Consider the following 21,606-nt stretch of genomic DNA (forward strand, 5'->3'; position numbering starts at 1 on the left):
ATAGGCGGAGGGGTTTAATTTCATGATTAACAACTCATGGTGTGATTGTGGTTGTGGTAACGTACAGGAACCCCCCGCGACGGCTCTCAAGAAACTACACTATGTGCAAACTGGAAACTGCATATCCTGAGGCCGCATTTATTGTAGCTGGGGACTTTAATAAAGGAAATCTGAGGAAAACGCTACCAAAATTCTATCAACACATCTCCTGTGCTACACGCGCATCAAGGACTCTGGATCATTGCTACTCTCCCTTCCGGGACGACTACAAGGCCCTCCCCCGCCCTCCCTTTGGCAAATCAGATCACTCCTCCATTCTGCTCCTCCCCACCTATAGGCAGAAACTTAAGCAGGAAGCACCCGTGGTAAGGACTGTTCAATGTTGGTCTGACAAATCCCCCCCAATATTTTTTTGTTCACACGGACTGGGAAATGTTCCGGGTCGCCTCTGAGAATAGTATTGACGTATACACTGACTCGGTGACTGGGTTCATCAGGAGGTGCGTAGAGGATGTGGTTCCCACTGTGAAGATTCAAACTAAAAACCGTGGATAGATGGCAGCATTCCCGCAAAACGAAACAATTTAACCATGGCAAGGTGACTGGGAACATGGACACGTACAAACAGACCAGCTATGATGTATGACGTTCGTAAGGCAATCAAAGAGGCAAAACGACAGTACAGGGACAAAGTGGAGTCGCAAGTCAACGGCTCAGACACAAGACGTATGTGGCAGGGACTCCAGCCACGTCGCGGACAGAGATGCCTCGCACCCGGAGAAGCTAAACACCTTCTTCGCCTGTTTCGAGGAAAACAACATCGAGCCGTCACCGCTCGCTCACGAGGACTGTGTGCTCTCGTTCTCCATTGCCGACATGAGTAAGTCATTTAAGCATGTTAACCCTCTACTACAGCTCAGCCTTCAACACCATAGAAGATCATCAAGGACCTCAGCCACTCGACCCACAGCCTGTTCACCCCGCTATCATTTAGATGGCAGAGACAGTACAGGTGCATCAAAGCTGGGACCGAGAGACTGATAAACAGCTTCTATCTCCAGGCCATCAGACTGTTAAATAGTCACCACTAGCCAGCCTCCGCCCAGTACCCTGCCCTGAACCTTAGTCACGGTTACTAGCTGGCTACCACCCGATACTCTACTCTGCACCTTAGAGACTGCTGCCCTATGTAGACTTCCTTCAGAAAGTATTCACACCCCTTTACTTTTTCCACATTTTGTTGTGTACAAAGTACGATTCAAATTGATTTAATTGTTATTTTTGGTCTTCGATCTACACAAAATACTCTGTAATGTCAAAGTGGAAGAAAAATTCTAACATTTCTTTTTTTAATCATGAAAAATAAAACACTAATATATCTTGATTAGATAATTATTCACCCCCCTGAGACAATACATGTTAGAAACACCTTTGGCTGCGATAACAGCTGTGATTCTTTTTGGTAAGTCTCTAAGAGCTTTGCACACCTGGATTGTACAATATTTTGAGGTTTTGTGTCACTGGCCTACACACAGTACCCCATAATGTCAAAGTGGAATTGTGTTTTTAGACATTTTTACAAATTAATTAAAAATGAAAAGCTGAAATGTCTTGAGTCAACAAGTATTCAACCCCTTCGTTATGGCAAGCCTTAATAAGTTCAGGAGTAAACATTTGCTTAACAAGTCACATAATAAGTTGCATGGACTCACTCTGTGTGCAATAATAGTGTTTAACATGATTTTTGAATGACTACCTCATGTCTGTATCCCACACATACAATTATCTGTAAGGTCAATCAGTGAATTTCAAACACAGATTCAACCACAAAGACCAGGGAGGTTTTCCAATGCCTCGCAAAGAAGGGCACCTATTGGTACATGGGTAAAAGAAAAAGAAAAAAGCAGATATACTGTATATCTCTTTGAGCATGGTGAAGTTATTAATTACACTTTGGATGGTGTATCAATACACCCAGTCACTGCAAAGATACAGCCGTCCTTCCTAACTCAGTTGGCGGAGAGAAAGGAAAACGCTTAGGGATTTCACCAGGAAGCCAATGATGACATTAAAACAGTTGCGGAGTGTAATGGCTGTGATAGGAGAAAACTGAGGATTGATCAACAACGTTGTAGTAATCCACAATACTAACCTAAATGACAGAGTGAAAAGAAGGAAGCCTGTACAGAATAAAAATATTCCAAAACATGCATCCTGTTTGCAGTAAGGCACTAATGTAAAATTGCAACAACAAAAAATTGGGGCAAATCCCAACACAACACATCACTGAGTAACGCTCTTCATATTTTCAAGCATGGTGGTGGCGTCATCATGTTATGGGTATGCTTGTTATCGACAAGCACTAGGGATTTTTTTAAATAAAAATAAACAGTTCAGTCTGCTTTCCAACAGACACTGGGAGACAAATTCACCATTCAGCAGGACAATAACCTAAAACACAAGGCCAAATCTCCACTGGAGTTGCTTACCAAGACGACATTGAATGTTCCTGAGTGGCCTAGTTACAGTTTTGACCTAAATCGGCTTGAAAATCTATGGCAAGACTTGAAAATGGCTGTCTACCAATGATATTTATATTCCGGACTCTGACATTGCTTGTTATGATATTTCTTAATTTCTTTCTTTTTTACTTTTTGGATTATGTGTGTATTGCTTTGTATTGCTAGGTATTACTGCAGTGTTGGAGCTAGAAACACAAAAATTTCGCTGCACCTGCGATAACATCTGCAAATCTGTGTACATGACCAATAAACTTTGATTTGATTTGATTTTAGAGAGAAGATGGACCAGGGTATTTTTGGATAGAGGTGTGATAAGGCGTTCACATGCTTCCCAGCCGAAACAGTTCGGTAGAGTTCGTGCATATATAATGAGGACATTTTGTGACGTTTTGTTTTTGTTTTCCACTTCGGTGAGTTTTGGGGGGCTGTTCGGGCACGCACATGTTTTCTGGAGGCAAGTCGATGTTCGGAGCCGAAGTCTACACCCCTTTGTCGGTGATTGATCAACAGTAAAGTCTTTGTTGTCATTGAATAAGAGACGACTCGTTTTCATGCAAAACATGTTTTTCATTAGTTAGATGTAAAACTGCGCGACTAAGATACCCTCGGCAAAAAACGTCAAAATTTATGACGGATTTATTGAGTTATCTTAGATTAATTCTGACTATTTTGAGGAAGTGTATACTGGCTACGGCGTCTCAAAATGGACAAACAGTACTATTGTGCTTTTATCGTTTTTCAAGCGAAGGTCTTTTAAGTGAGTATGCAAGCACACTCGTTCGGTTCGCCTAGCCAACTCCGACTAGCCGCCAGCCGAACTGAAGCATGCTGACGCCTTTACTGGTGGTGAATCCCTAGCTCTACTGAATGAATGGCCATGCCCATGAAGGTGCCCCAAGTCTTCTGTCCTGCTGGCTGTTAGTTTTCACCCATCTCTCTGGCTCTCTCTGATCCCATCTTTCTCTTGCACTCTTTCTTTCTACATCCCCCATCCCCATTTCTCTCTCCCTTCTCTCCTCCCTTTCTTCTCTTATCCCTACATAGAGTTAGCTGTGCTGTGTGTGTACATTATGTGCCAGAGTGCAGACTGTGGCAGTAACAGACAGTGGTGGGTTAAGGCTGAGGGTGAGCACCCTGCCCTAAATAACTTGGCCTACTTCTGCACTGTACTCAGCTCAGGGGCTGTGTTTGTGAGAAAGTTGTTTTGGATAAAAGCGAAAATATATGATTATTTCTGATGTTAGCAACCCAGAACCATGTAGAATCTCAGTCACTGGTCAGTGTTGGGCCTAAGCCAGCGCAATATTGGTGTTGGCTGTGGTGCATGGAATACAGGGCTATATTTGGATGCCATATAATTACTTTACCATATGTTTTCTCCATACTTTTTTTCTTAAGTGTAAAACATATCCTTTTTTGGCTTGTTTGAGGATCCAAATAAATCCCAAGTTACAATTTTCTTGACATTGTTTGAAAACATAGAGATTACCCTTTCCAGCAAATGGAGCGAGAGAGGAAAGCCATTTACTATGATCTGATGTTGTGAGTGACAAAGCGAGAGAGAGAGAAAATGAGAGAAAGCAAGAGAAAGAGAACATGTATTTACTATGATCTAATATTGATTCAGAGGTGTAATAAATGACAACAAAGTGCCTGTAAGTGAAATGCATGAATCATGACAGAATAATGCAACAAAAACATGGAGATTAGTCCAGTTCATTAATCCACAGGAGACTCTGATGCCAGATGGCCAGAGCTATGATGTACTGCACCGTATGTTGCTAAGAGATGGAAGATGCTTGGGGGCCAACCATACTGTAGGCAAGACAAAAGTAATATAGGGCCTTAAACTAGACCATAGAACCAACATATGAATGAGGACTCACCCAGAACCAAATCGTATGTGTGCTGGCCTGCTACGTTTCATCTGTTACAAGAGACTGAGGACTCTGAGGAACAATCATGTACTAGTGCATTAGCTAGGCCTATTCCTGACTAGTATAGCTGTCCAACTGTGTGTGTGTGTGTGTGTGTGTGTGTGTGTGTGTGTGTGTGTGTGAGAGTGTGTGTTGTGTGTGTGTGTGTGTCCGTGTGCATGCGCGTGCGTGTGTGTGTGTACAGCTTTAGTAAAGTCTTTCCTCCCTGTGTCTGACAGACAGACAGACCCCAGAGCACATAGTCAGTGCAGAGCAGGTTGCTTCTCTTCTATGACTGTTAACTTCCTGGGAAATTCCTAGTGAGAGTATTCCTGTAAGTGCCTGGCAGACCTGGGTTCAAATACTATTACAAATATTTCAGACACTTAAAGTGTTTGCTCTATCCTGCCTGGAGTGCCATCTGGCGCGGTTTGTCATTTTAGGACTATTCTATAAGTCCATTAAATCAAGCAAATTATTTCAAATAGTATTTGAACCCAGGTCTGGTGGCTGGTCTGGTCATGGTCTCCTTGCCCTGACAGGAGTGGAAGGAAATGGTGCACTACTCTGCAGCGCTGCATTTAGCTCTTACCCTCTGTGAAAAATGGCAGAAAGGCACCGGAACCCCATTCGGCTGTTAGCATGTGATTGTGATAGCCCTGTTAGCCCTGTGGTGCTATGAGGCTTTTCAGGCCTGTGGGGCTATAGGGGAGGCTTGGCAGTATGCTGAGTGGATTCTTTAGTCTTGTACTCGCTGTACACACACAGCCTGTAATTCCTGGGATTCAGTGTTTGTTAGTGATGAACAATTCATATAGTGAACCTCCAAATGGTGACAACGGTGAGTGCGATCATCCTCAAGCCATGGCGTCAACCTCAAGCCATGGCCCCAGACAGTGACACATATGTGCTGTTATAGCAACAATGAAATGGAACGATTTGTCTCTCTATAACCTACTAGAACAAAAGTATTATATACTTATATATAAAATCACTATGGATGCCTTTTCAGCTATCAGTACATGCTGAAAAGACCAAAACGTGTCCAATGAACTGTATAGATAGAGAGACTAAATACTATACAACAAGTTGGCCAAATGTCAATGGACAGGTAATAAGCTGAACACATAGCCTAGCTATTTCAAAAACAAGAAACCTAATCTTGATGTTTGGTTGTTTGCCTAAATCATTAGAGGGAGCCTGAGGTACTGTACGTGAGACATATTGAATGTGGGGAATTGGTAATTGGTAATTGCATTGCAACACATTCATTCTGTGGCAGAATTGGTTGTAAAGAAACATGGCGCTGCAGGGTCTAATCAAGAGGAGAAGAAAGAGGCGCAGACAGGCCGTTCTGTTGAGAATCGACAGTCAACATCAAGGGATTCTAATAGAAAAAGAGGAATGATAAGACAGCGACATGCAATTCCACAAAAGCCAGGACAGAATATTCACTGCCGGTTGTATCTTAGTCTAAGATATTGTTCAGACATTCTTGTAGTTATGGCTAAACAAGTGTCCTCTACTTCCCCTATGTGGACAGGCTGCTAGTGTCCTAATGTTTATGGACTGACACAGACCTATTTTCAGTGGTGTGGCAACTGCCAACAACATACTGTATGTGTATTTGATCAAATGCCAAGTTGTTCAAAGACATGCCCTCTATCAGAAACCAATTAAACATTATAGCAATGAAGGCCACATTCCTGAATAGAATGTCTACACTTCACAATGATTGGCTGCCATTAAGAGCTGCCTATAATTGGAGTGTGAAAATGAAGAAAGAAAACCCAGAGAGAACAGAACAGCTAGTTGCCAGGAAACACCACAGCACAGTGGATCAATCAACCAATCTGCTGCTGCTGCTCGGTCAGGGACAGTGACTTACTGAACATATGTATGTACACAATAGAAGGTTACAGCTCGATTGGAGTCACAGCACATGCAAGTACACCCACAAACACACACAACAAGGGTTTGGATTTGGGTGGATAGGGTTCAAGGAGTTTTCAATGTTTTAATTTACCAGGTAAGTTGACTGAGAACATTCTCATTTATAGCAGTGACCTGGGGAATAGTTACAGGGGAGAGGAGGGGGGATGAATAAGCCAATTGGAAGCTGGAGATGATTAGGTGGCCATGATGGTATGAGGGCCAGATTGGGAATTTAGCCAGGTCACCGGGGTTAACACCCCTACTCTTACGATAAGTGCCATGTGATCTTTAGTGACTACAGAGAGTCAGGACACCCGTTTAACGTCCCATCTGAAAGACAGGACTACTGAGCATATATGCACACTACAGAATAGATGAGACGAAGAGGCTTCAGGGACAGGGTTCTGTGCACACAACAGAATAGATGAGGCGGAGAGGCTTCAAGGTCAGGGTTCTGTGCACACAACAGAATAGATGAGGCGGAGAGGCTTCAAGGACAGGGTTCTGTGCACACAACAGAATAGATGTGATGGAGAGGCTTCAAGGTCAGGGTTCTGTGCACACAACAGAATAGATGTGATGGAGAGGCTTCAGGGACAGGGTTCTGTGCACACTACAGAATAGATGTGATGGAGAGGCTTCAGGGACAGGGTTCTGTGCACACTACAGAATAGATGAGATGGAGAGGCTTCAGGTACAGGATTCTGTGCACACAAACAGAAGCAATGGAGTCAGAGCTACTGAGCATAACACAAGGTATAGATGGAGAGGAGTCAAAGCCAGGGATACTAAAAGGATAAGTAGTTTATAGCCATCTACCCTATCCTCTGCACAATCTGGAGACAAGCTGCATGTACTATGAATACATCTTCTCTTCACGCTTTTACTGAGACAACTTGACTGACAGTTGACTGTCAGAGCCACAGCTTGATTTATATGCTGGATCAAAAGCTTTTAACCTCTTGGAAATAAAATGTAGGAACAGTGGCTAAAATAGTGTTGGATATGATAATATGTCAGAGAGGGCTTGAGCGTAAGCATTTGGCCAAGTACACTGTTGCTTTTACACTGAATGCTTTTAGACAAAACATAGGGTTCAGGGATGCAGACTTGACAGAAGGTATAGCTAGAGTGGAATCAGAGTCAGGAATACTTTACTAAAGGATACTTATACTAAAGAATAAGTACTTAGCAGTGGTGGAAAAAGTACCCAATTGTCATACTTGAGTAAAAGTAAAGATACATTAATAGAAAATGACTCAAGTAAAAGTGAAAGTCATCCAGGAAAATACTACTTCAGTAAAAGTCTAAAAGGTATTTGGTTTTAAATATACTTAAGTATCAAAAGTAAATATAATTGCAAAACTATACTTAAATATCAATTTCAAATTGCTTATATTAAGCAAACCAGACTTCTTTATTATTTTATTTACGGATAGCCAGGGGCACACTACAACACGCAGACATAATTTACAAATGAAGCATTTGTGTTTAATGAGTCCGCCAGATCAGAGGCAGTATGCATGCCCAGGGATGTTCTCTTGATAAGTGCGTGAATTGGGCAATTTCCCTGTCCTGCTAAGCATTCAAAATGTAATGAGTACTTTTGGGTGTCAGAGGAAATGTATGGAGTAAAAAGTACATTATTTTCTTCAGGAATGTAGTGAAGTAAAAGTAAAAGTAGTCAAAAATATAAATAGTAAAGTACAGATACCCCAAAAGACTCCTTAAGTAGTACTTTAAAGTATTTTTATTTAAGTACTTTACAACACTGGTACTTAGTACAGCTGTAGGATCTTAATTTGACGTATATTGTCACAGCAAAAATATCCTGCAGCAACCGGATTTGAACGTTTAATCCATAACGTTGCTTGATCGGCTATTAGCTGGCCAAAAGTAGTCTACATGAAAAGTGCAATACTCTTAATATAACTGTGTGTAAGTGTGGGTTTTCAGTGAATTTATGTAAATCACAAAGCTCATCTGCATTTCCTGCAGTGCAGGAAAATGATCAGTAACAATAGAGTGATTAAATTAAGATCCTACATCTGTAGGTATGCACTACGCATTATGTATCTGGCCTCTGCTAACTCTGGAGACAAGCTGCATGTACTATGAATACATCTTCTCTTCACACTTTTACTGAGACAGCTTGACTGACAGTTGGCTCTTAGAGTCACAGCTTGACTCATATCTGTTCTGCTCATATCATTGATGCCTGGTCAAAAGCTATTACGCTCTAACAGTAGATAGAGCTTCAGTAAACAGATGGCCCATTTTAGCTATGGCATCCTCAAAGCTAAATCTGAACCGCACTTTCCAGAATTTGGGGTTTTAATTCCAATTGATTGATTGAAGTGAAAACATTTTCAACATACTGTATAGTATCCCCTATTGACGTCACATTGAGTGGATTGAGTGGGATAGTTCATCGGGTACCTCTAGTGGAGAGAACTCTATGGAATGATTCAATATATATGATTCAATATTTGAAAGTCATTATTGCTACAAAAACAGTTTAAATCAAAACCATTAACTAACATGATCTATTCATGAAAAGGTATCAGAATGATTTGGTTTATCGATCACATTAACCCTGTTTTAAACCAGCAGAGAATGGACAATAAATCCATGCGATCTGTTCAACTACACAGTTCACAACAGCTCCCTGAATCATTGGCCAAATGCTGTACCCTCTAATCTCTTGTGGAGAGATAATAATAATATAATAATATGCCATTTAGCAGACGCTTTTATCCAAAGCGACTTACAGTCATGCGTGCATAAATTTTTGTGTATGGGTGGTCCCGGGGATCGAACCCACTACCTTGGCGTTACAAGCGCCGTGCTCTACCAGCTGAGCTACAGAGGACCACGATGCAGTTAACATAGGATGGTATCGCACCGTCTGTCAACAGACTGTGGGATGCGACGACAAACAAGGAACTTTGTTCCGGTGCATAGATTTTTTCGTCACCCTCTAACCACATTGCTACAGTTTTGTTGAATACTGTATAACCACATCTCTACAGTTCAGTTCTGTTGAATACTGTGTCGTGATGTGACTTACTTTAATGTATGACTGTTATTTATCGAATCACCTAACTATGTTTAATTGTCACTCGATTAAATTAATCATGTAACAATTAACTCATTAGGAATTTGAAGTTGTTTAACGAGTTACCATCTCCCGAATTAAACTCTTAGAAGATATATGTTATATATATATATCAATAAGTCACTTATTAAATAATTACCTCTTATCAGTTTCATTCTGAACGTCGCATAATCCTTGAATCTGCAAGAACCCAAACCTTATTGATGAATCAGCAATACACAAATTGGCTTAATTATTTATTTACTAACTAACTAAATAATAACACAATACAAACACACATAGGTTATTGATTACTAACGTAATACAATGAAAACAGGTCCCTAGTGGACTGGACTAACATTAGCATGAATGGTTGGGTAGTGGAGGGGTTAGAATGGATGGGAGAGAGAGATTCAAACTATCGTGGTTACTTTGGAGACTATGCTCACCGTAATCATAATACTTATGCACCCTAATAACGCTCATTCGGATTAGAAAAGCAACATGTATTTACGTGTAGCTGTCCTCGATAGTTGAGTTGATGATGTAGGACTCTGGTTTGCCCACCAGAGATCCCAATGTCCTTGGTAGAGTTTCTGGTCGTAGTGCTGGTTAGAATGGGTACTTCAGACATACCAGCGGTTGTCTGAAAGGGATTGTCCTCTATCTCGTGTCTTTAGTGAAAGTTCTCTAGACGACTATACATGCCAGCTGCAGACTAAAATGATAAGGTCTAGTGCAGTGCCTTCTTCTTCACCTCGTGGGTTGAGAGTTTCAGAGTTTCTCCATTTCAAACGTGTGTCAACCATTTTAAGTCGTGGGGCTTACTGGTCTGGTAGAAATTCAACCATTTGCAACGTTTGGCTCACACTTCACATCTGCTGGTCTAAAGGATGATTTGTTTTTCAAGGCTTTTTATGCACTCGGGGTAAAAGTGGCATTCCATCATGTTTACACGATCTCTGATGTCACTCGGGGTGTGGCTAGTCACTGTGCATAGTTTATGAAAAACTATTATCTCATTAGAAGACTAAAATCACATTGTTATCTTCACAAATGTTTTATTATACTTAATCATTCGTTTTATACAACAAATATATGCAAACCTCATAACTGGGAAGGGTCCCCCCCCCCAGAGATACAGTTATGTTGTTCCACCGTCTTTAATGACATCACAACATAGTAACGAATTTGACATGATTGTTCTTTAAGTCACCACCAACCATTTCCCACATACTTTTAAGTAGGAATGTTGTTTCATTATCCACTTTTGGATGTTGGAGTTTTGGTGGGAAGACTTCCTTTGTTAACAAAGGGGTCCTTTCTCCCAATACTTCATGGCAAGGAAGAGAAAGGAATCTTTGATCCTCAGCCTGTGAGGGCAAGTCATGACAACTGTATGACCACATCTCTACAGTTCAGTTATGTTGAATACTGTATAACCACATCTCTACAGTTCAGTTCTGTTGAATACGGTATAACCACATCTCTACAGTTCAGTTCTGTTGAATACGGTATAACCACATCTCTACAGTTCAGTTCTGTTGAATACTGTATAACCACATCTCTACAGTTCAGTTCTGTTGAATACGGTATAACCACATCTCTACAGTTCAGTTCTGTTGAATACTGTATAACCACATCTCTACAGTTCAGTTCTGTTGAATACGGTATAACCACATCTCTACAGTTCAGTTCTGTTGAATACTGTATAACCACATCTCTACAGTTCAGTTCTGTTGCACCTGGCTCTATATACTGCTGTGGAATACTAATGCAGAGTTCTGTATCATTATATTTCTCCACACTTCACAACCCACACTGACCCTAACATCTCAGAGAAAGACAGACAGACTGAGCTGTGCTGAGGGCCTGACTCTCTCCGACAAGGACCATTGTAAAAGAGCACCTCTCTGTGAGCATGTTACATAAATGGAAGTATTCAACAGGAGAATGCATAATCAGCTGGGAAGTGTGTGTGTGTGTGCCTGCGTGTCTCCCTCTGTGTGTGTTTGTGTGTGTGTGAAGGCCACTTCATCCAATTTAACATTATCTGAATTTGCTCTCTGTGAGAGCCACTGACCCCACCAGAGTTCATCCATACTGTAGGAAAGGGATGTATCAAGTAGTGTTGCAAAATTCTGGGAATTTTCAATAAATTCCCTGGTTTTCACAAAATCCCAGTTGGAGGATTCCCGGAATTAGGAGGGAATAAGCAGGAATTCCGCATTACTCCAACCAGGAATTCTGGAAAACCAAGGAATTTATTGAAAGTTCCTGGAGTTTTGCAACCCTAGAAACAAGACTCTAAACCCACACAGTACTGTATAGTATGAATAAAGTATTTAAACCCACGTACAGTAAAGCTACAACAAGAGCCTCACACACTTCATCCTATAGATACTTTACTGTCAAATAAAGTCTCCATACGGTTTAATGAATGCTCCTTCAGTCTTCCAATCGTTTGTGGATGAGATTTTCCGGGACTTGCATGGACAGGGTGTAGTGGTGTATATTGATGACATTCTAATATACTCCGCTACCCGCGCAGAGCATGTGTCCCTGGTTCGTCGGGTGCTTGGTAGACTGTTGGAGCATGACCTGTATGCAAAGGCGGAGAAATGTCTGTTCTTCCAGGAGTCCATCTCCTTCCTGGGACACCGGTTGTCCGCGTCAGGGGTGGAGATGGAGATTGACCGTGTTTCAGCCGTGCGCAATTGGCAGACTCCCTCCACGGTGAAGGAGGTGCAACGGTTCTTGGGTTTTGCCAATTACTACCGGAGGTTTATCCGGGGCTTTGGGCAGGTAGCAGCTTCCATTACCTCCCTGCTAAAGGGGGGTCCGGTGCGTCTGCAGTGGTCGGCTGAGGCGGACAGGGCTTTTAGGCATCTGAAGGACCTGTTTACCTCGGCTCCAGTGCTGGCACATCCGGATCCCTCTTTGGCGTTCCAAGTTGAGGTGGATGCGTCCGAGGCTGGGATCGGTGCTGTACTGTCTCAGCGCTCGGGTACGCCACCTAAACTCCGCCCCTGTGCTTTCTTTTCTAAGAAGCTCAGTCCGGCGGGGCACAATTATGATGTGGGGGACAGGGAGCTGTTAGCTGTGGTGCAAGCCCTGAAGGTGTGGAGGCATTGGCTTGAGGGGGCTAAACACCCTTTTCTCATTTTGACTGACCATCGTAACCTGGAGTACATCCGGGCGGCGAGGAGGCTGAACCCTCGCCAGGCTAGGTGGGCTCTGTTTTTCACCCGATTTGTATTTACGCTCACCTATAGACCAGGGTCACAGAACGCTAAGGCAGACGCCCTGTCCCGACTATATGACACAGAGGAGAGGTCCATTGAGCCTACTCCCATACTTCCGGAGTCTTGTCTGGTGGCACCGGTGGTATGGGAGGTTGATGCGGACATCGAGCGGGCGTTACGTACCGAGCCTACTCCCCCACAGTGTCCAGAGGGTCGGAAGTACGTGCCGCTCGAGGTTCGTGATCGATTAATATATTGGGCTCACATGTCACCTTCCTCTGGCCATCCTGGTATTGGTCGGACAGTGCACTGCCTTAGTGGAAAGTACTGGTGGCCCACTTTAGCTAAGGACGTGAGGGTTTATGTTTCCTCCTGCTCGGTGTGCGCCCAGTGTAAGGCGCCTAGACACCTACCCAGAGGGAAATTACAACCCCTACCCGTTCCACAACGACCGTGGTCTCACCTCTCGGTGGATTTTGTCATGGACCTTCCCCCCTCCCAGGGGAACATGACGATCTTGGTCGTTGTGGATCGGTTTTCTAAGACCTGCCGTCTCATTCCTATGCCAGGTCTCCCTACAGCCCTACAAACTGCTGACGCCCTGTTTACACACGTCTTCCGGCACTATGGGGTACCTGAGGATATAGTGTCTGATCGGGGTCCCCAGTTCACCTCTAGAGTCTGGAGGGCGTTTATGGAACGTCTGGGGGTCTCGATTAGCCTTACCTCAGGTTTTCACCCCGAGAGTAATGGGCAGGTGGAGAGAGTGAACCAGGATGTGGGTAGGTTTCTGAGGTCCTATTGCCAGGACCGGCAGGGGGAGTGGTCGGAATATATCCCCTGGGCAGAGATGTCTCACCTTGGCATCAGAGTCAGATCGAAGCCCCTGCGGTGGACGAGTGGTTTCGGCGCTCGGAAGAAACCTGGAACGTTGCGCATGTCCATCTACAGCGAGCGATCAGGCGGAAAAAAGGCGAGCGCCGATTGCCACCGCAGTGAGGCTCCGGTATATGCACCGGGGGACCGGGTCTGGCTCTCGACCCGAAGTAGCTGGTCCACTCCAGGAGAGTGAGGTACGAGAGGCTCCTCCGCCCCCGTTGGACATGGAGGGGGCTCTGGCGTACTCAGTCCGTTCCATCTTGGATTTGAGGCGTCGGATGGGGGGCCTGCAGTATCTCGTGGAGTGGGAGGGGTACGGTCCGGAGGAACGGTGCTGGGTCCCTAGGAGGGACATCCTAGATCCCTCCATGTTGAGGGATTTCCACCGGAGTCATCCGACGCGCCCTGCTCCGCGTCCTCCTGGCCATCCCCGAGGCCGGGGTCGGCGCACGGCTGGGGCCACGCATCAAGGGGGGGGTACTGTCACGGATTCAGCCGAGGCTGCACCACCTCCTTGCTCGGGCAGGCTTCGGCGTTCGTCGTCCCCGGAGTACTAGCTGCTGCCGATCTATGTGTCGGTGTTTGTCTTGTTTGGTCTTTATTGTTTACACCTGTTTCCCATTATGTTTTATTGTGTTCCCTTTATAACCCTCTGTTTCTCATTGTGTATTGTGCGTAATTGTTTTGGTCTTTTCGGCAGTTGCCCATGTGTGCGGGTTGTATCGTTCCTCTCCGTATGAGGTTGCCTTTGTACTTTGGATTTGCACTGTATCCAGTAAAGTATCTGCCAGTAGCTCGGTGTCCTGCTCTTGACTTCGCCTACCGCATACACGTTGCTTTGACAGTGTGACAATTCAGCTCTAACAGATTGTTTGTTGAAAGATTGATCTAAGGCAACATCTACCAATGCTTTGTGTTATAAATTTGTAGGCTAATAACTGTATGCATACGATAAGAGTTGGTATCATTATATAGCATGTGGGCATGTTTGATAAAGTAGAGAGAGACAGCAGACAGACAGACACCATGGGACGTACCTTTGAGACGTGTTTTTGTACTTCTGCCTGAAAAACAAGATGAGGAGTGTACATTAGATTAGTATGCCATACAAAGTACACCATCGCTCTGAGATAGAGCTGCGGCCCAAATGGCACCCTTTTCCCTATATAGTGCACTTTTGACCAGAGCTTTTCAGTCAAAAGTAGTGCACTAAATAGCAGGGTTGGGCTCAATTCAGAATTGTTTAATTGACTCCAATTCAACTCATGAGTTGAAATTCAAATTGAATTGGCTACACCCTACAGGATGTAGAATTTGAGTTTTAATTACAGGAAGTAGAATTTTATTCAGTGCAATTCAAATAAATTCCACTCAGTCATAGAACGTTTAATTGAATCTGTCAGGTCACACTTCCAGATACCAAAGACCATATCACTTTTCTCTGGAAACAATACTCTTAACGTTAGTGCTTAGGATAGCCAATTATATTTCCACCAACCATTGCATTTCTTTGGCTTCTTTTTTAAGGCCTTGAGGTCAACTTTAGGGTTAAACTAATGCATTCTGGGAAATGTAGTATTTTCCATAAGTGATTAATGAAATAATATAATAATTTAATAATATTCGCATACAGGTTTTGTTTTCTTTGATCATTAATTTTAAGTTTGTCCTGAAAATCAATTGTTTCAACAATATTTTATATGCATGTATATAATAACGTTTGATGTTAATTTTAAAATTTAATTAATTTTTTTATTTAGCAGACGCTCTTATCCAGAGCGACTTACAGGAGCAATTAGGGTTAAGTGCCTTGCTCAAGGGCACATCGACAGATTTTTCACCTAGTCGGCTCGGGGATTAGAACCAGCGACCTTTCGGTTACTGGCACAACGCTCTTACCCACTAAGCTACCTGCCGCCCAATGATGTTTTATGTACAATATGTATATTTGTATAGACAACAACTAATATACAATAGAAGAGGAATTAGAATTTAATTGCACTGAATTCAATTATATTTCCTTTAATTCAAATTCAAATTGCAATTCTGTAACCTGTTTACTACTTCAATTCAAATTCAACAATCCTGCTAAATAGGGAATAGGGTGACATTTGAGAGTAGAGCTCTGCACGGGCATGAATTTTAAGCCCGAGCCTACCCATGCCCTCAACGTTCAGGCCCTACCCTACCCTACCCATGCCCTCAACTTTCAGGCCCTACCTTACCCAGGCCCGATTGTTTCTGCCAAATGTAAGGCCCTGCCTGAAACTCAAAATCAGAAATAACTTCCTCTGTTAGTAAATCCATTAGCTGCTCCTCTCTGTCACTCGCTCCCTGCGCGCAGCTCGCTCTGCTCATGGCGGCTCTGTCTGTGAGTATACATAGCAACGGCTCCGCTTGGGCTGCTCTGCTCAATGAAGAGACATGAGAGCAATTAGCTTTTAGCTACTTTCTTCACTCTAAACTCCGACAACATTATTATTTTTCTGTGAAATAATCTCTCCTGTTTTATATTTGACGAGGTTGAAGCACTTCAGATATGCAGAGCACGTGTAAATGGCTCAGCTTCAAAATGTTAGTGATCAATTTAGTGATACCCGAGCCCTGCCCATACCCTAGTTATAGATGAAGAAACAGGCCCTACCCGGCCCTAACCCAATGTATAATGTTGGGGCCCGTCAGGCTCGGGTCGGGTAGCAGAGCTCTATGTGAGAGGCACTGACCCAGAAATAAATAATGAGTGTGTTTCTGCTATGGAGCAGTATTGCTTGGGGGATTCAGACTAGTCATGTTGGAGCTGTTTTTCTGTTTTCCCTCTTCTCTCCGGTCAGTCATCTCCTTCTAACTATAGGGCAGGGGAGGACCCTCACACACACACACACACACGTTTCATCTGGTGTGAAGATCCAGTGAAGAGGGGGTATGTTGGGAGAGAAACATGAATTATTACACTCACAGCAATCATCAACAGCAGTAAATTATGCATCACACAAAATGTGTTTGTCTCATTTTATAAAAAAATAAACCTCTACTTTAAACCATCTTTAATGAGAAGTTATGAGATAAGAACTAAATCACTCAAATTTAGCGCAATAATTTTGGAAATGATTTCCCCCTGTATGTCCCCCTGTATGACCCCCTGTATGTTGTCGTGAATGAGCCTACTCAATATGACCTAATGACTCTTCCAGTCCCCAAACAGAATTGTGGTAACACTGAAACAAGAAAGATGAAGAAGAAGCTGAAGAAGGACAGGAAGAGGGCTCAACCACAAGCAGCTAGAGAGCAGCAGAACCTAGTCAAAGGCAGAGATGAAATGACTGGTGCAGGTAGACTGTAAGCAGATGTTCCTCTGCCGGAGGGCGGAGGTTTATCTTATATGGCGATACCCCCGTCAAACTCAAGCCCTGAGATGGAGCTGGTGGAGTTGCCTGATGGCATGTGCCTGATATCACATCCGGCCGTGATCGGGATTCCCATATGGCGCCGCTTAATTGGCCCAGCGTCATCCTGGTTAGGGGAGGGTTTGGCCGGTGTAGGCCGTCATTGTAAATAAGAATTTGTTCTTAACTGACTTGCCTAGTTAAATAAAGGTTAAATTAAAAAAACTAAAAACTAAAATAAATGTGGGTCATGAAGCAGATGACACCACAGATTGTCGTCACCTACGAAGGAACCAATGTGTTAGCTGACTGTGTAGACATCACGTGTAAAGGAGACAACGTGTTATGTAACTTTGCTTAGATGGGGGGGGGGGGGGGATGTATTGTGTGGCTGTAGTCAAATAATGCATGGGAAAGGACATTTGCTGCAGAAGACAGATCAGGAGCTGATTGATGTATTAGAAGTTTTGGGTAAGGTAAGAACAGAACTTAATTACTACTATACTATAGAAGATACTGCAATTTCCCCCTTTGTGTCCCCCTGTATGGCCCCCTGTATGTCCCCCTGTATGTGACCCTGTATGTCCCCATGTATGTCCCCCTGTGTATGGTCCTGTATGTCCCCCTGTGTATGGTCCTGTATGTCCCCCTGTGTGTCCCCCTGTGTATGGTCCTGTATGTCCCCCTGTATGTGACCCTGTGTGTCCCCCTGTGTGTCCCCATGTGTATGGTCCTGTATGTCCCCCTGTATGTCCCCCTGTGTATGGTCCTGTATGTCCCCCTGTATGTGACCCTGTATGTGACCCTGTATGTGACCCTGTATGAGACCCTGTATGTGACCCTGTATGTCCCCCTGTATGTCCCCCTGTACGTGACCCTGAATGTCCCCCTGTATGTGACCCTGTATGTCCCCCTGTATGTGACCCTGTATGTCCCCCTGTACGTGACCCTGTATGTCCCCCTGTATGTCCCCCTGTATGTGACCCTGTATGAGACCCTGTATGTGACCCTGTATGTCCCCCTGTACGTGACCCTGTATGTCCCCCTGTACGTGACCCCGTATGTCCCCCTGTATGTCCCCCTGTATGTGACCCTGTATGAGACCCTGTATGTGACCCTGTATGTCCCCCTGTATGTGACCCTGTATGTCCCCCTGTACGTGACCCTGTATGTCCCCCTGTATGTGACCCTGTATGTCCCCCTGTATGTCCCCCTGTATGTCCCCCTGTATGTGACCCTGTATGTCCCCCTGTACGTGACCCTGTATGTCCCCCTGTATGTGACCCTGTATGTCCCCCTGTATGTCCCCCTGTATGTGACCCTGTATGTCCCCCTGTATGTCCCCCTGTACGTGACCCTGTATGTCCCCCTGTATGTGACCCTGTATGTCCCACTGTATGTCCCCTTCTGTGTGGCCCATGCCTATACAGAGGCTCAGTGTGACACCATGTCATTAGAGGGACAGGGAGACGTGCTCAGTGGAGAGGCCTGACTAAATGTAAAAAGGGCTTTATAAATCCATTTGATTTATATATATATGTGTGTGTGTGTGTGTGTGTGTGTGTGCGTGTGTGTGTGTGTGTGTGTGTGTGTGTGTGTGTGTGTGTGTGTGTATACGTGTGTGTGTATACGTGTGTGTGTGTGTACGCGCGCGCGCGTGTGTGCTGCTCTTTGTGAGCTGAGGTGATTAGAATGCTTTCAATCTCTGAGATCAGCCAGTTAACCAGCCAGTCAGCCAACCAGCCAGAAACAGCCAGTCAGCGGTCACCGTTTCCCCCAGCTGTGCTAACTTAGATCAGCCCCCTAAAGAGGATGGACAGGTATCTTCTCTGCTCTACTCTAACCTCTGTTCTCCTTCCCTCTACACTCCTCCCCTCTCCTCCCTTCCTCTCCTCTTCCATCCTCTGCTCTTCTCTTCGTGACTTGTCCTCTCCTCTCTCCTCTCATTTGCTCTCATTTGCTCTCGTTTGCTCTCGTTTGCTCTCCTCTGCTCCATAGCAACACACCTGTCTGTCTCCTGCACCAGTGAGCCACAGGTATTCAGGGATTACATTGAGAGAACTTGTCCCACACTTCAGATTGGGAGAGGAGCAGTGTGTGTGTGTGTGTGTGTGTGTGTGTGTGTGTGTGTGTGGAGATGCTCAGGGGACAGGGGGTAACTGAGGACTATGTGATCAGGGATTTCAGCGGTAGAGTGTGTGTAGGCGCAAACGTGTATATAGAGCATGAGTGCACATTATAATGAACTATTGAATACATAACGGGTTTAGACAAGATTCAGTGATAAACAGTTTGCTACTACTGAGATACATGTTTGTCCGATACAAGTTTAACAGCTACATAATTGACCCATTCATTTGTTGCAAGCTGTGAAATTATATATTATGTAATAGCATATTAGTCTAATCATACTGCCAGCTGTATTTAGCCTAATCAATTTGTTGTGGTAACATATTGATTATGAGGTAAAAATAGAACTGCAGAAGAACACATTATACCATTATAATTTCCATTCATTCAATCATTAATTAATGTATAAATTAATTCATTCATTTACTGTAAAAACAGTAGGTACCTACCTGACTACCAACTTACCTACATACCTATCTGCTTAAGTATACACGTATATGCGCATACGCTAAGTACGTACGTACATGTGTACCACAGGAGGTTGGTGGCACCTTAATTGGGGAGGACGGGCTTTTGGTAATGACTGGAGCGGAATTTGTGGAATGGTATCAAATACAAACACATGGTTTGATGCCATTCCATTTGCTCTGTTTAAGCCATTATTATGAGCCGTCCTCCCCTCAGCAGCCTCCACTGCTACGTACATTTGTTCAAACATACGCTGAAATCATGAAATGTACAAACCTACAGTTGTAGTGCTTTATACACACACTAATGTATTGTTTACAAAACAAAGATGTGCACATAAGAATCCTATTAAACGTGCTTCAATATACAGTATAGTGATGGAAAACTAAGATACTGCAGCAACGCGTCAGAACCGGCATAATACAACACTGCATCACTTCTGATAACAAATAAACATTTCACAAGAGCTTGAAATAATCTCACTCTTTAAACCACCCTTATAGATCACATGCCTCTAAGTCAGTCCCTCGCTGAGGAAGTTACACACGAGAGGAGGGATGAAAGAAGAGAACTTACATTCCCTTGAGTCGTATCCACATTTTCTCCGTCTGCTCAGTCTTTGGGTACTTTTGGGAGCTGTTGTCCATGCCATCTGTGTATGTACACAGTTCATCCATGCTGAATTTGTTATAAGGTGCAGCGGTTAACTGCGGTATCTCAGGTACGTACAGCAGCACTCTCTCTGTCTGCACTCTGCAGTGTGAATCCCTGAATCCTCAGAGCACTTCTCAGTCCGGTCCTCAGAGCATCATCCCTGTGCTGTAGTCACGGGAGTCTTGTCTCTTCTCTCCTCTCTACAGCTCCTGCATTACTTGTCTCATTAGCCTATTAGTGTATCAGAGCAGAGAGAGAGACAGCGGCTTCACACACTGCAGCTCTGTCAGGCAGGCAGGAAGGAATCACTCTCCACTACACACTGTCACTCACTGCCTGACTGTCAGATGGTTCAATTTCTCTAGAGTACCTCTCTCTCTCTCTCTCTGTTTCTCTATCAATTTCTCTCTCTCGCTCTATCTCGCTCTCTCTAGTACTTCTCTCTCTGTTTCGCTCTCTCTGTGTTTCTCTCTCTCTCTCTCTGGATTCCTTCTCTGTCTCTCTCTCTCTCGCTTGCACCTCTCTGATCACTCTCTCACCATGCGGTTTTGCAGCTCTGTGTACACTGATGCTGCAGCTGCTTATAAAACCCTCACTCCTGCGCAACGCTCCATCCCTCCACAACATAGGTGCAGGTAGGTAGGGAGGGAGGGTGGGAGGTACGGTAACGCAGATGGTATCAGACACGACAGAGTCAGCACCACCACATCCAGCGATCACAGAGCGTTCAGAGCAGTCAGACTATGGTGAGCGGCTCCACCACACAGAAGCAGAGGAAGAGATTCCTCTCTCACCAAGAGGAGTTCAGTTGCATTTCCTCACATCAAGATCCAATGTAACGTGATGTGGTCAGTAGATGCGCATCACAAGCTGTAACAGCACTATCCTCTGTGGCTCTCACATCACATCCGCTCCGTTTGTCCAGGCAGTTCCATTGAGAGATGCTAGAGATGTTCAATTAGCGTCAGCTGCTTATGGCATAATTATCAAGCCCACCTAGAAATCTTTCAGGGCACCTCACTGAGAGAACTACAAACAGCTGAGGAGCCAGGGAAGCGGATCATCGGCAGCTGTAGAATAGATCCAAGTCGTAGAGCTTGCGGTTGGTTCCTTTATTATCACCAAGGTGCAGTAGCAATGAAATGAAGCAGATTGATAGCAGTAGCAGCATCTTGCATCCTGACTACTCTCAGTGCCTCCTCTTACAGTTTATCGTCTTGCTGCTGATGCTACTACGTCCCCCCCATTCCACTATTGTCACTCTGGCTGGAAGGAAGGAATGGAGAGCTCTGATCTGATGAAAATGTCCTCATTGTTTGTGATGGAAAAGAGGCACCATGGCTGATTAGTGGGTCAGAGAAAGAGAGGGAAGATAAG

At 44.2% G+C, this 21,606-nt stretch overlaps 1 protein-coding gene across 1 annotated transcript in view; it reads right to left on the minus strand.

Moving 5' to 3' along the window:
- The window catches only part of LOC311129000 (dual specificity calcium/calmodulin-dependent 3',5'-cyclic nucleotide phosphodiesterase 1A-like), a gene marked incomplete at both ends in the record, with an annotated part of 82,322 nt that extends 62,070 nt beyond the window's left edge, over positions 1-20,252 (minus strand). Inside the window, 2 exons of the mRNA XM_084161235.1 lie at positions 14,632-14,658; positions 20,152-20,252. Of these exons, the coding sequence (XP_084017361.1) occupies positions 14,632-14,658; positions 20,152-20,252 (128 nt within the window). The remainder of the gene's footprint in view (positions 1-14,631; positions 14,659-20,151) is intronic.
- Between the last annotated feature and the right edge of the window lie 1,354 nt (positions 20,253-21,606).

Source organism: Coregonus lavaretus, assembly GCF_964263955.1.
Source record: "Coregonus lavaretus genome assembly, chromosome: 5".
Taxonomy (NCBI): domain Eukaryota; kingdom Metazoa; phylum Chordata; class Actinopteri; order Salmoniformes; family Salmonidae; genus Coregonus; species Coregonus lavaretus.